The 14,694-nt window shown below is 38.8% G+C and overlaps 1 protein-coding gene across 3 annotated transcripts in view; it reads left to right on the top strand.

The window, feature by feature from the left end:
* Positions 1 to 14,694, top strand: part of LOC137010875 (inactive rhomboid protein 2-like) — a 185,906-nt gene that overhangs the window by 135,411 nt on the left and 35,801 nt on the right. For all 3 annotated transcript variants that reach the window (XR_010893416.1, XM_067373275.1, XM_067373276.1), the window contains exons 12-15: positions 6,386 to 6,547; positions 6,816 to 6,901; positions 6,991 to 7,054; positions 13,233 to 13,327. Coding sequence is in view for 2 of the 3 variants with exons in the window: in XM_067373275.1 (XP_067229376.1) it covers positions 6,386 to 6,547; positions 6,816 to 6,901; positions 6,991 to 7,054; positions 13,233 to 13,327 (407 nt within the window). In the remaining variant the exon portion in view is untranslated. The remainder of the gene's footprint in view (positions 1 to 6,385; positions 6,548 to 6,815; positions 6,902 to 6,990; positions 7,055 to 13,232; positions 13,328 to 14,694) is intronic.

A 14,694-nucleotide genomic window follows, 5' to 3' on the forward strand; every position in this document is an offset into this window, starting at 1 on the left:
TCACTCAGATAGAAAATGTATCAAGAGTCTCGCCTAAGTCAGGGGAGAGCATCATGTCAAATTCAGCTGAGAGAGCGAGAGCTCGCATCCTCAACGAGCGCGGTTTGCGGGGGAGGACCCGGCAAAAAATGCGTTCGGAGACAGCAGCGAGAAAGTAGAAAAATAAGCTCTGTACTCACCTGACGGAAGACGGCAGGGAATAAGCTGAATGCTCTCAGATGCTGAAGGCGGCACGAGGGCGGCGCGGTGAACAGCTGCTAGAGAGCGAAGATCCGCGGAGCGAGGCTCTGCATGTGCCACAGTTGTGGTGCGGCATTGAGGCAACGCCGCCAACCGTGAAAACGGCGATTGTAGCTCTTTTAGAGCGGCGAGAGCCGCTGGGAAAGCTCTTTTAGAAAGCGGCGTTAAGCCGCGGGAAAAGCTCTTTGAACGGCGCCAGATGGCGACAGGAGATGCGCTGAGAGGCGGCCGGAAGCGGCGCTCGAGGCGGCAGTCTGCGAGGGCGCTGGCGCTGTCTTCGTTCGGCGGTCTCAGCTCAGTCCGCTGCGGGAGCCTCTTCGATGGCGGCAAGAACATCTCCCAGGCGAGCTTCTTCCAGGCGGCGAAGGCTTCAGCCGGAGATCAGCGAAGAGTGATATGAAGTCGTCGCTGAAGGAGAGAGAACTGAAATCCTATGGCGACGCGCCTGGTTATATAGCTACCCCGCCCATTTCGGCGGGAATATTCGTGGGCTTTGTTGCCATATGCCGCGCCGTCATTGGTTCAACAACTTGTCTATGAGTGAACCAATGACGATGCAGTTACACTGCATTATTGAAAAAGGCTTCAGTAATGGGGGAAAAGGAAACCTTTCCCCATACGCAGTACTCGTTCCGTATCTCAGGGAACCCAAAGTTTCCCTCATTTCAGGGTTAACATTCTCAGAGATTTCAGTTAACCTCCTTTTTGAATAGGTTTGGTTTCTTTTATGTTTTTGGAAAATAAAGTTAAGCTGTTGCAAGTAGATCCTCTTTCTCCTAATCTCTGCAACACAGCCGTGACAGTTAGGTTATTTTAAGTTTATATTTTTAATCTTTTTTCTCTGAATAATCTGTCAATTATCTGCCAGTAACAGGTTATGATTACTGGTGATTATTGGCAAAAAAAAAAAAAAAAAAAAAAAAAAAAAACTGCTGTTGCTGCAATTTTTGAGAAAACATGCAGCAAGTTCAGTCATTTTCACATCCTGTGAAATCCTGGTGGGACTGGCTGAGGTAGTAAAAGGTCATAACTCATTATTTTTAACTTCTATTCAGGGCCCTGTTGTTCAAAAATTTTATTTTGGATTTAGAAATACCATGTTTTGATATCCAGGAGAAGGTAATCCCTATTACTTTTATGCCGTTTCTTTTTTTTTCTTTTTCCCCCCCTTTTTTTGCCCAAAGCAATATTAAAAGAACATCAGGTAGAGCAGTCAGAGTGAGATAACTTAAAGTGTTTGTAGACACAATATAGCGTAATAAAATACGAAAAATCCTCTTCCATTTTTAGTTTCTTTGAAACATTCATCTGACCCACAACAAATAAATAAACAAACAAATATACATGCAATAAAAGTTGCAAATGTTAGAATAATAAATATACAGTGATAAATAAGATAAAATTAAATATGTCCTTTTTGTTTAATATTGCTGTTTTTATTGAGACTTTCTATACTGTACTGAAAGGGTTAATAGATAGCCTAGTTGTACTTTTTCTAATTATTGTAACGGCTATACAAATCAAGTGTAAAATACAAATGTTTATATATGCTATATGCTGAATTTTTTTAAAGTTTTATTTACAATTTGTTCCTGACATTCCCCCTGAATCCACCCTTCTGCTGGGATCAGGATTATAAGACTTTTTTGGATCAAAGGCAGATAAAAACCAAGACTGGATTGCATCATGATCTGAATTCATATTTTTTTTCCCCAACTGGGCCATGTCCTAGAAGAAGAAGAAGAAGAAGTTTTATTTATATAGCGCCTTTCCATAGCTCAAGGTCGCTTCACATAGAGCTATACCATACATTTGCACATCCACAAACACAATACAAACACATAAGGGAACAAATACCCACATTATCCAAAATGCATATTGAAAAGATATGTTTTTAACTGAGTTTTGAAGGCAGACAGAGATGATACGTTATGGAGTGCAAGGGGTAGGGAATTCCATAATTTAGGAGCAATAACACTAAATGACCTACCACCTACAGTGGACAGCCGAAAACGAGGAATGGACAAAAGACCAAGCTCCGATGATCTGAGGGACCGGGCAGGTGTGTAGGAGTGGAGTAGTTCAGACAGATATGGAGGTGCAAGACCATTTAATGCTTTAAACGTTAGGAGCAATATCTTAAAGTGAATACGTGATGCCACAGGTAGCCAGTGAAGATCATGCAATATAGGAGTAATGTGGGCAGAGCGCCTGGTGGAGGTGAGAACTCTTGCTGCTGAGTTTTGAACATACTGTAACCTTGCTATGAGTTTTTTGGGCAGACCAAGAAATAGAGCATTGCAATAATCCAGACGTGAAGTGATTAATGCATGAATTAAGATTTCAGCATCAGCTAGAGTTAGAGAAAATCGAAGACGTGCAATATTACGAAGATGGAAGAAAGAGTTTTTGACGACAGAAGAAATCTGAGAGTCAAATCATATAGATGAGTCATAAAAAAAATAAGACACCAAGATTACGGACAGAGGAAGAAGGCTTAACATGAACCCCGAGCCAATCATTAATATTTCAGTTTTGTTATTATTTACTTTAAGGAAATTTAAGGACATCCAATGCTTGATATCCTTGATGCATGCAGTAAGTGAGTCAGGCAGGAATGGCCTATCAGAGCTGGTGGTAAGGTAGATTTGAATGTCATCAGCATAGCAATGAAATTGAAGTCCATGCATGCGTATGATGTCACCAAGTGGAGAAATATAAATGATAAACAGAAGTGGACCCAGAACTGAACCTTGAGGAACACCCTGTGAGACTGGAGCAATGGCAGATTTATAACCTTGTATGGTGATATTGTATTTTCTGTCACTAATATAGGAAATGAGCCAGGAAAGAGCTGAACCAGTGATACCGATATCAGAAAGGCGAGAGATTAGTATTTCATGGCAGACTGTGTCAAATGCAGAGCTTAGATCGAGAAGAATTAGGATGTTTAGTAACCCAGAATCCATGGACAGAAGAATGTCATTGACCACACGAAGAAGAGCCGTTTCAGTGCTATGTGAAGAACGAAATCCTGACTGAAAAGGTTCAAAAAGGCCATTAGCATTTAAGTAAGATCTCAATTGTGAAGCCACTACTTTTTCAAGAATTTTACTTAAGAATGGTAAATTTGAGATTGGCCTGTAATTATTCATGTTTAGATGGTCAAGGCCCGTTTTTTTTAAGAATGGGGGTCACTGCAGCCAGTTTTAATTCTGCTGGAACAATGGCAGATGCTAAACTACAATTTATCATATGTGTTATGAAATGTTCAACCTCAGAAACACACATCTTAAGCAAAACAGTAGGTGTTGGGTCCAGCTGGCAGGATGTGGAATTAGACTTTACAATTAGATCACTTATGGCAGAAGAAGTAGTGAGAGTAAAAGCAGAGAGAGAATTTGTGGAGTGAGCTGAGTCAGTTGACATCAAGTGAACACTTGAGTCAGATGTATCGGGGGTGTCTTTGGAAATATATTCAGTAATTGATTTCAATTTATCTGAAAAGTAATGAGAAAAATTATTCACAAGCACCTCAGAGCCAGAAATAACATGTTGTGGAGGGTTAGTGAGTTTGTTGACCATAGCAAACAGAGATTTGGGCCTGCACATAGAGTTCTTAATAGTAGAAGAGAAATATGAGGATCTTGCAGCATTGAGGGCTGTACGGTAGTTGAGCAGATGTTCTTTCAGAGCCAAAGAGTGCACAATGAGTTCAGTGTTCCTGTACAGTCTTTCCAAGCGACGTCCCATAGCTTTCATTGCTCGAAGTTCCGGAGTGAACCAGGGTGAAACATGTGTAAATGGAACCAGTCTAGTTTTAACAGGAGCATGTTTCTCAAGTACTTGAGAAATGGAATTATTATAGATGCTGCATATTTCTGATGGACAGTTAGATAGTAAACAAGCTGACAAGGTGGAAGACCTTATAGACTCAGAAAAAGCAGATGGATCCACAGAACAGATTTTACGATAAGTGAGCATTTTTTTCACAGGTGATATAAATGTAGGAAATCTAAAACTAAAGTTTAGGAGTTTGTGATTTGAAAAGGCAAAATCAGTTCCACTAACAAGAATATTATATAAGCCAGATGTACATATGAGATCCAATATATGACCCCTGGAGTGAGTAGCAAAAGAATCCAGAACAGACATCAATTCATTGTATTGTACAGTGTGTTCATGTATATTAAAGTCACCAAGAAAAATTACAGGTGAATAACTAGCACAGACAAGAGTAAGTAACTCACTAATCTCTGAGAAAAAGTCTGAATGCAATTTTGGAAGTCGATAGATTAAGATTACAGCTACTGATGATATGCCAGTCATTTTCAATGCAAGATATTCAACAGATACAATGTCATGTAACTCAATATTAGATATTTTGATACTCTCACGACAAACTACAGCCAACCCTCCAGCTCTACGATGGAGACGAGGTAGAGAGAAATAGATGTACCTAGGTGGAGTTAGGAGGTTTAAATTGAAAAAGTCATTGGGCACCTGCCAGGTTTCCGTTAAAAGCAGCATGTCCAGATTTGTGTCAATGATAATGTCATTTAGCACTGATGCTTTATCCGTTAAAGAGAGAGTGTTTAGTAGTGCACATTGCATATCTGAAGATGCAATATTGCAGTGTCCAAGGACGGGATCGAAGCGTAATGGTCTCATATTCACAAAGTTGATTAAACGATTTTCCTGTTGTATTTTGTTAGAAGTACGGGTGTTAGTACAGATAACCGGAATACTATTTGAAGACGAGCAGTGATAAGTCCGAAGTTTCTTCCGGTTGAACGGTGTATGTAGCGAGGTCGGCGTAAAATTCCAAGTTGTTCACACCATTTATAAGTGTCCGGAGCCAAGCGGGGAGATCCTTTTAATGTTCTAAGTTGAGCAGAAGAAAATTGCAGAGCCATCTCGGGAGAAGTCACTTTCTTAATATTATCCAAAAAGAGCATGAAAAAGACCAAAGAACAAAATCTGCAAATGATTACACATCGACATGACCAACATCCAATGAGACCCACAACAACAACTTATCGGTTTAACTACGTTAGCCAGAACCATATCGATTCCACTATCCACACAATCCACGGAAGGGAAGGCTACCCGACCATACCGAGGTTTGGCACCACAAAATGATAAAGAGAGTGGAGACTCACTGTATCAGATGTTGCGAATGATGTGAAAAGGATTGGAGAGGGCTCGCAGCCGATCAGTGTGACAGGATCACGAAAAATTGCAGGTCAGTCATCCAAATCTTATTGAGCGAAAGTGAAAGTAGTCCAGAAGGTAATCCAAATATGTCGAATGCCAGTAGAAATATGTCCGGAAAATCAGTCGATAAACAAACGAACAGACAGGTAGCCAGCGTGAAGCGGCAGCACAATCGCACCAGCGTTCTCACACCGGAAGTGGAAGAGTGTCCTATAATATGCTATGCTGTATCCTGTCTCTGGATAGAGTTTCTGTGCATCTTAAAATGGTTTCAGCAATGTCACTCAATTGGAATATTTTAAAATTAAGTGTGAAAGGGTTAATAATGCTCTGCCAATTTTACCAAAGCTAGGTGATTTATCTTGTGCTTGTAGGTTAAGTTCCAGGTTATAAAAGATTAATTTGAAGTGTAGTGAATTAAATTCTGCAGTGAAATGTAGATCATTCAAATGCAACACTTGTTCCGTGCTGTCTGCTTACCTCACCTGACTGATGATGCTGTTCCCTCTCTTTTCCACTCCTTGGAATAAAAGTATGTATATCCATTTGGATAAATAAAAAAGCTAGGCAGTACTAGACCAAGCATTTTGTCAAAATTTTACTGGGACACAGATCCTTTTTAGGGTCCTAAGTAGGGTCTAGCAATGCCCCTGATGCTTACATGAAGCCATTATGCTTGTATATTTGAAACCCCCCTTTTTCATCACTGTCTGGGATTGTTCTCTAAAAACCGGTTATACAATATGGATGGATCACTTTTGTGTTGGCTAGTCAGTGGAAGAGAATTTATGCCTCTTTTAATAGAAAGCTTACCTTAGCAACAATGACGGTGATATTAGACTGAAATATTCAGCTCTTCTACTGTCGTTTCAATGTTATTCATGAGAGAAATGTCACTCTTTACTCCTCTGTGTTCTTTGTTCTATAGGAGGATCTAATTCACTTGGGAGCAAAGTTCTCCCCATGCATCAGACGAGATAGTCAAATAGAGAAACTAGCACAGCAGGCCAAAGATCTAGAGAGAGAGTCTGGCTGCTGTGTACAGAATGATGGTTCTGGATGTGTGCAGACCCAGAGTGACGACTGCTCGGTACAACATACACACACACACGTTCATAAATAATAATAAACAATACACAAACAGCAAATCAGTTGTGTGTCCTTTGCAGTGAAGATTAATTGCAGTAATACATTTCAAACAAAGCTCTTGTCTACCACCTAGAGGAAGCAAACTGAACATAACTTTTAATAACTTAATTCATTATGACTTGTAAGTTTAAATGTGTCTTCATTTTGGTGCTTCCTCTTAAAAGGATTATATGACTACTAAATACATTTTGCTTTTTTTCTGATCTCAGGAGACTTTAGCAACATTTATAAAATGGAACAAAGAGAACGTAGACATGGTTAGATCTTCAGGTGCAGTCTGCCATCAGGACCCAAGGTAAATTTCAATGAAATATCTCTCATTCTGTGAGAAAATGTTGATCTTTTATTTTATTGTTTTGTCTTTACAATCCATGCTGGGAGCAGGACTTGTGAGGAGCCAGCCTCATCAGGACCCCATGTTTGGCCTGATGACATTACAGAGTGGCCGGTGAGAAATGTTCACCAATGACAGTTGTTTTTACCTTCATAGAAGATGTCTTAAGTTTTTTTTTTTTTTTTTTGTCTAATAATTCTGCCAATGAAGTCCAAAATCAAACTGGATGAAGGGTTTTGGAATTGCAGCTCTTGAGAGTAGCCCCCCCCTTTCATTTTTTTTTTTTTTTATCAGTTACGCAGGTAAAAAATCTGGAGTTGGAAACAGTTCATCGTTAGGCTTCAGAAACAGAACAAATCAATCAGAGAGGTAGCAGGAACATTTAAAGTGGCCTAATCAACTATTTGGTAGAATCTAAGAAAAAAAGAATGCATTGAGCTCAGAAACAAAAAGACAACAGTGGTAGATGATCGCAGGATACTTTCCATGGTAAAGAAAAACTCCTTTACAACATCCAGCCAAGTGAAGAACACTCTTCAGGAGGTAGGCGTGTTATTGTCAAAGTTTACTTTCAAGAAAAGACTTCACAAGAGCAAATCCAGAGGGTTCCACAAGGTGCAAACTATTCACAGAGGCAGTCATTGCCTGTAAAGGATTCTCAACAAAATATTAAAATGAACATTTTGTTTGATTATATTAATTTTTACAATTACATTTGAGGGCCTGAAAATAGGGGGACTGTGTATAAAAGTGGTTGCAATTCCTAAACTTTTCATATTATATTTTTGTTCAACCCCTTGAAACAAAGCTAAAAGTTTCTTTTTAATTGTGTTCTGGTAACATATAGAGCAAAAATTACGAAAATTGTGCCTGTGTCCAAATATATATGGACCTAACTCTGTGTGTGTGTGTGTGTGTGTGTGTGTGTGTGTGTGTGTGTGTGTGTGTGTGTGTGTATATATATTGGCCGATATTTCAGTGATAACAGCACTCCTACTGCCTTTTCACCGTTTGTATCACTCCACTTGAAGTGACCGTCATGGCGGCCGATCAAATCAACCGTAATTTTTACAAATACTACTTCTTGTACCATGAACTATAGTTTTAATAGTTTTTTAGGCGAGAATGTAGTTGTTTAGACCTGAAATATGTGACTCATATTTAATAACAGCGCCTATTTTACAATTTGTTTTGACGTTTTCTGAGATGCGATCTCGAGTGCGTCAGCGGCCGTTCAGTGCTTCTGTAACCGCCGAGAACAGCTTCATCTTGGCCAGTGCCTCTGGGATTTGCCGCTGGCTCTTATAGTGGTTAAACACGAGACATAATTCAATTTGAGTACATAGAACGGGCAATCTTTGGTCTTATTAATCTATTATTTGTTCCAGAGTAAGTCGAATTGTGCTATATTAAATTTGATAATAATATATTATTATTCATATAAACGTTACGTTACATCCTTACATAGCATATTGGCTACAACTAGACGGGACTTATCAGACTCTTCTCCGCTCTTTAAATACGTAAAACATTAAACTTTATAAACATATGGTTTTTTGAGTAAAGAAAACGCTTTACAATTTTTTTTCAAACCTCAGATCTTTATTTACCTTTGCATTGCACAGAGATGTCCAAACTGCGTGCGCACTTCAGGAGGTGAGGCAGATTAATGAGGCTTGATTGACAGTTTGAGGATCCAATGGAGTTAGGAGGTTTTGCCACAAGCTCTTTAAAATCCTTTTCATTCGTTAAATATTTGTAAAACCCACATACAAGCGTAAATGGTGACTTTTTTTTTTTTTTTTTTTAAATAACTAGTGCTTTATTTTGACTGAACTGTACAATTGTGCTTATTTGTTGTTCAATAGATATTATTTTATATAAATATGTCAATTAAGTAATATGGATTAAGTGAACATTACATTAATACGCCATTAGATGGCGGCAACACTTTACAGGAGAATTAGTCAGTGAAGCACAAGAGACTTTTAAATTGAAAGGAACTTTTGCAAAAAGAAGTTGTTTTAGCGCTTTGGTGTAATCAGTGCCCAAGGAATTCGACCGGAAATTGAAGTCGGCCGCGTGCCGCCATCTTGTAGCAGAACTTCACTTGCGTTAGCATCCCATTGATCATCCCATTCATTTTGGCGTCACTTTGACAGCGAATAACTTTACATCTGAGGCGTTTAAAGACTCAATTTGTCCATTATTTATTTCTAAACATACACGACAATGTATAAAGGGCTCCATTACCTTCTATGTTACATTATGGCCCCGTAGAAACAGTTTTTGTAAAAATAGGCTAACGATTGCGTCATAACCACTCGACTCTGTCGCACAGTAGAGAAATTACCGTACAGACAGTAGGAGAAGCTCGCAGGCAATCGGGGAGACGTCAAGAGAGAAGCCTACTAGCGTTACATTTTAAAATACTATACAAAATAATTAATCAGAATACTTACTCCTGCTCACTCACGCCAAAGAACTCCCCACTCAAACTCGCCGTCTCTGCAAGATTAATGATGGCAGTTTACACGCACAGCTACTAGAATATTTACATCTGTCAGACAGGTTGCTGACGTCATCAAGCTTAGTGTGAGTCTGCGCGTCAGAAACGGAAGTGCTAAAAATCGCTAAACATGGGCTTCACCTGTCTCAATTGAGTTCCAATGGGGTCGCTGTGTCCATTTCTTTTACTGTCTATGGGTGTAATGGATGCTATGGAAAATTCCCAAAGCTGTAAAAAAGACAAAGATCGCTTTCCTCAGCGGACATTCAAACGGACTTGTATAAAGGATATAATATTATGGACATCGACTTGAAGAATGAATGTAATGCAATATACCAGACACAGGTAATAGCCTACTCTTTCTCTCTCTAATACTGTACAAAATTCAATGTGTTTCAATGAAGCGACTCAACGTTCCTTCGTTATAGGGCTGGACGATATGGCCAAAATTTATATCACGATATAATTCTAAATTTCGGTCGATACGATATAATTCCGATATCGATATGAACTATATAATAGCCTCAGAAAAACTGGCAAGAACGGCCACAATGGATGTCTGTACCGCACCGAAACCGTGACCCTAAAAATAGGACTACTGTCAAATAAAAATAAAGAAAATAAGAACAAACAATCAAACTACAAGCAACATCACAAATAAGTACAATAAAGCAAATATTCAAATAAAATAAACAGTGCTTTTCAGGTTTTTCAGGTATGTAACAGTAGTTTTCAGGTACAGAAAATGGATAAAGTAATCCAATATAAAATAACACTGCATATTATCTTTACTGTATATAAGATGAATCATTATTGAAGTTACAAAAACTATTCAGTTTATTTGATTTAACATTAAAAACAGGCAGCAGGAATAGTTTTTTTTCCCTTTAAGACAACCAGTACATATACTGTTACACATGCGCTGTCTTTCTCGACTGTTATACGTTCACTTAAGACATAACTATGTTTGCTAGGATACTCGACAAGACGGGCATGTTGACATCATTTTTTGTATGAATGTGGCCATCGAAGCGCAAGACTTGAAAGAGAACTCAGTATTTGCGCGCTGTCTGAAATAAGCGTGTGCGCGCTTCGGATGAGCGCACACAAATCTTCTCATAGCGCGTGCGAGTTCTCTCTCTTTTGCAACTTGTTCTTGAAGGTTTAAATCAGGAAGGCTTAAATGAGTTTAGTTTAAACACAGATAGCAATGTGTGCTGTTTCATCACCCGGGTGATGACGGCGTAAATGACTGGACATTAGAGCATACGGTACTAACGTTAGCTGTTAACAGTTTACAAAGAGTGACTGTTTTGTCCACGCTTTTTGATTATCGTTGTTGTAACGTTTTGCGCATCCATCGACTGAAACATACATTATCTGAACTCTGTCTGTTTTCCACGTTACTATTTTAAACAAACCATATTAACCAATAGATACGCTGATGGCAGCTTGTCTCTGTGGTGTACGTCATCACGCAAATAGCCAATCTTGTTCTGCTCTTTCTAACCGCTGCGCCTCAAGTCAATGAGAAATGCACAAAAGAGGGTTTTAAAGACACTGCGTTGTTGTTCTTATTTATTTACACAGTCGTGCCGTCGAACTGTTGTATAAACAGGATACAGGATATTATAATTTATTATATATATGCAATATCACACTCGTAGCCGTGCGATATGGCTGTATATCAGCACGCTGTGATTCGTCCGTAGGTAATCACAGCGTGCTGATATACAGCCATATCGCACGGCTACAAGTGTGATATTGCATTTATACAACAGTTCGACAGCACGAGTGTGTAAATAAGAACAACAACGGAGTGTCTTTAAAACCCTCTTTTGTGCAGCACTACTTCCTTCCGCCACGGATTCAAATCTCAGTTTGACAGTTGAACCAAGCCTCCGTTGCTAACTCTAAAACGTCACTTTAGATCTAGTAACGAAGGAACGTTGAGTCACTTCATTGAAACACATTGAATTTTCTACAGTATTAGAGAGAGCGCGAGAGAGTAGGCTATTACCTGTATCTGGTATATTGCATTACATTCATTCATCAAGTCGATGTCCATAATATTACATCCTTTATACAAGTCCGTTTGAATGTCCGCTGAGGTAAGCGATCTTTGTATGTCTTTTTTCAGCTTTGGGAATTTTCCATCCATAACACCACTGCGCTAAAACAACTTCCTTTGCAAAAGTTCCTTTCAATGTAAAAGTCTCTTGTGACTCACTTCTCCTGTAAAGTGTTGCCGCCATCTAATGACATATTAATGTAATGTTCACTCAATCCATATTACTTAATGGACATTTATATAAAATAATATTTATTGAACAACATATAAGCACAATTGTACAGTTCAGTCAAACATAAAGCACTAGTTATTAAAAAAAAAAAAGTCACCATTTACGCTGGTATGTGGGTTTTACAAATATTTAACGAATGAAAAGGATTTTAAAGAGCTTGTGACAAAACCTCCTAACTCCATTGGATCCTCAAACTGTCAATCAAGCCTCATTAATCCGCCTCACCTCGTGAATGAAGTGCGCACGCAGTTTGGACATCTCTGTGCAATGCAAAGGTAAATAAAGATCTGATGTTTGAGAAAAAAAATTGTAAAGCGTTTTCTTTACTCAAAAAAACATATGTTTATAAAGTTTAATGTTTTACATATTTGAAGCGGAGAAGAGTCTGATATGTCCCGTCTAGTTGTAGTCAATGTGCTATATAAGGATACAAACGGTGAAAAGCCAGTAGGAGTGCTGTTATCACTGAAATATCGCATGGCTATCAGCCAATCAGATTCGAGAACCAGACAGAACTGTTGTATAAATATATATATATAATATATACATAAAAATATAAATATATATAATATATATATTATAAATATTTATATAAAATATATTTATTATATATTATATATTTTATATGATATATATATATGTATGTGACCCTATTTGGTTTTTCTCTGGCCCGTCTTGTCTCACCCTTCATTAACACGCAACTCAGAATACGGATGATCACAGTATTTATTTGTCCTGCACAGAGCAGTGGAAGAAATAGAGAGTAGTGAGTAAAGTTGTTTCAGCCCCATCCACAGCATTTCTCTAGCTCTGCTGCTATCAATATAACAATAAACAATTTGGCTTCTTAAATTAAATGCTTTGTGATCGTATAGTAGTTTTCAATATCAGATAGTAATATGCATAGACAGAAATATTATAATATAATAAATATAAGATATAATAATCATCCACTTTATATTAAACAAAATAAAATGACTAGAAATTTTTTCGTAAAACAACATGTTCTACAAAATAGTAAATTCTTAAATACAAAAACAATTACCTGCACAGAGCAGTGGAAGAAATAGAGAGTAGTGAGTAAAGTTGTTTCAGCTCCATCTATACGAGACATTACACCAGTTCGGGAGCACATGGAATGACGCACAACTAGTGTTCAATGTGTGCAATCCACTTCGTACATCGTCTTACATTTGACATGAAACTTATATTTTTAACTTTTAATATAGAGCTGCAGCAGAAACGACTCACCCACAGCAGTTCTCTCTAGCTCTGCTGCAGATTGTTCGAACTCGGTGGGCTATAGCGCCACCAGCGCAACCAATAGGAAGCGTGAACACATTACAGCAGGATTTACTTAAAGAACCCTTGAACTATGATATTTATCCCGTTACATTATATATATTTATATTTATATTTATATATATATGTATATATATATATTTATATTTATATATATATATATACACCTCTATTGCAGATTTGTACATACCCTAAAACATGGAACCACACAGGATACAAACACATGGACTGCACACTGAAGGGCAGGCCATGCTGTATTGGAACTAAAGGAAGGTAATGAATGAACATTTGTAAGAATTAAAAGCAAGGTTTAGATGATGACAGTTTACATTAAACATGTAGAGAATTTTGCCATATACTTGCAGTCAAAGCCACTTTCCTACACAGTAATTTAGGGCTGCACGATTAATCGCATGCTATTCTCACGCGCATTTCCTCAGTAAAGCCGGTTCCCTGATTACCGCTAAATCGCCATCACCTGTTTTTAAACGGAGCGCCTTTTAATAGACAGAGCCGTAGTTCACAGACAAGCCACGCAATATTGCGTTCATTATCGCAGGCGATTCATCTGCGATATGAACGCGATATTGCGTGGCTTTTCAGTGATCTACGGCTCTGTCTATTAAATGCCGCTTCATTTGAAAGCAGGTGATGGCGATTTAGCGGTAATCAGGGAACCGGCTTTACTGAGGAAATGCGCGTGAGAAAAGCATGCGATTAATCGTGCAGCCCTACAGTAATTGCCTTGAAATAAATAGTTAACTCAAAAATGAAATTCTCATTTACTAACACTAATATTGTTCTACAACCATAATGCTGTGTTCACACCAAACGCGAATAGAGCGTCTGGCGCGAATGATTTCAATCTTAAGTCAATGTACAGACCTATGGTACAGACGCGTTTATGCGCGTCTGGAGGTCTCGCGGCGCGGAAGACGCGAATTCGCCTCATTCGCGCGTCTAGTTCGAATTTGCGTCTGACGCCCGATTTGAAAAATTTGAAATTTGGCGTAAATTCGCGCCGCGTTAACCAATCAGGAGCCCGCTTGCTGCTGTGGCGGCAGGCCCGCCCGGAGTCACTATTCAAAATGGAGGAACGACTGATATTATCAGTGAGCAGTCACCCAGAGATTTATGACACAAGTTCATTATAGAGACAGGAATAAAAAGGACCTCGCTTGGATGAGTGTCGGTTAGGAGATTGGGCAACCTGGTAAGTTGTAAATACACATTTCACTTTTGAGTCACGTAACGTTACACGTTTATCGACCCGCGAATACAAAGCGGTAGCTTTCTCGATGAACGCTCGATCAACATCAGCCATCTTGCAAACAGACAACCGCCTAGCATTTGCCCCTCCCACAAGAAGCGGATTTCGCCGCGAATGCATTCAAAATGTTCAAGCGGCAAACTAGACGCGGTAGACGCGAATTTGACGCTCTATTCGCGTTTGGTGTGAACGCGGCATAACACTTCTTTCTTTCCTGGAACACAAATGTTCAAAATAATGTTCATGCATTTCCATTCAATTGAAGTGAAAGAGGACCAGTGCTGACGAGCTCCAGAAATGACAAAAAGCACAATAATAGTGTTTGTGTCAGGAACAAACTCAATTTTATGTTTACTCTAAATCTTGTCAT

This window comes from Chanodichthys erythropterus, chromosome 21, assembly GCF_024489055.1.
Source record: "Chanodichthys erythropterus isolate Z2021 chromosome 21, ASM2448905v1, whole genome shotgun sequence".
Lineage (NCBI taxonomy): Eukaryota > Metazoa > Chordata > Actinopteri > Cypriniformes > Xenocyprididae > Chanodichthys > Chanodichthys erythropterus.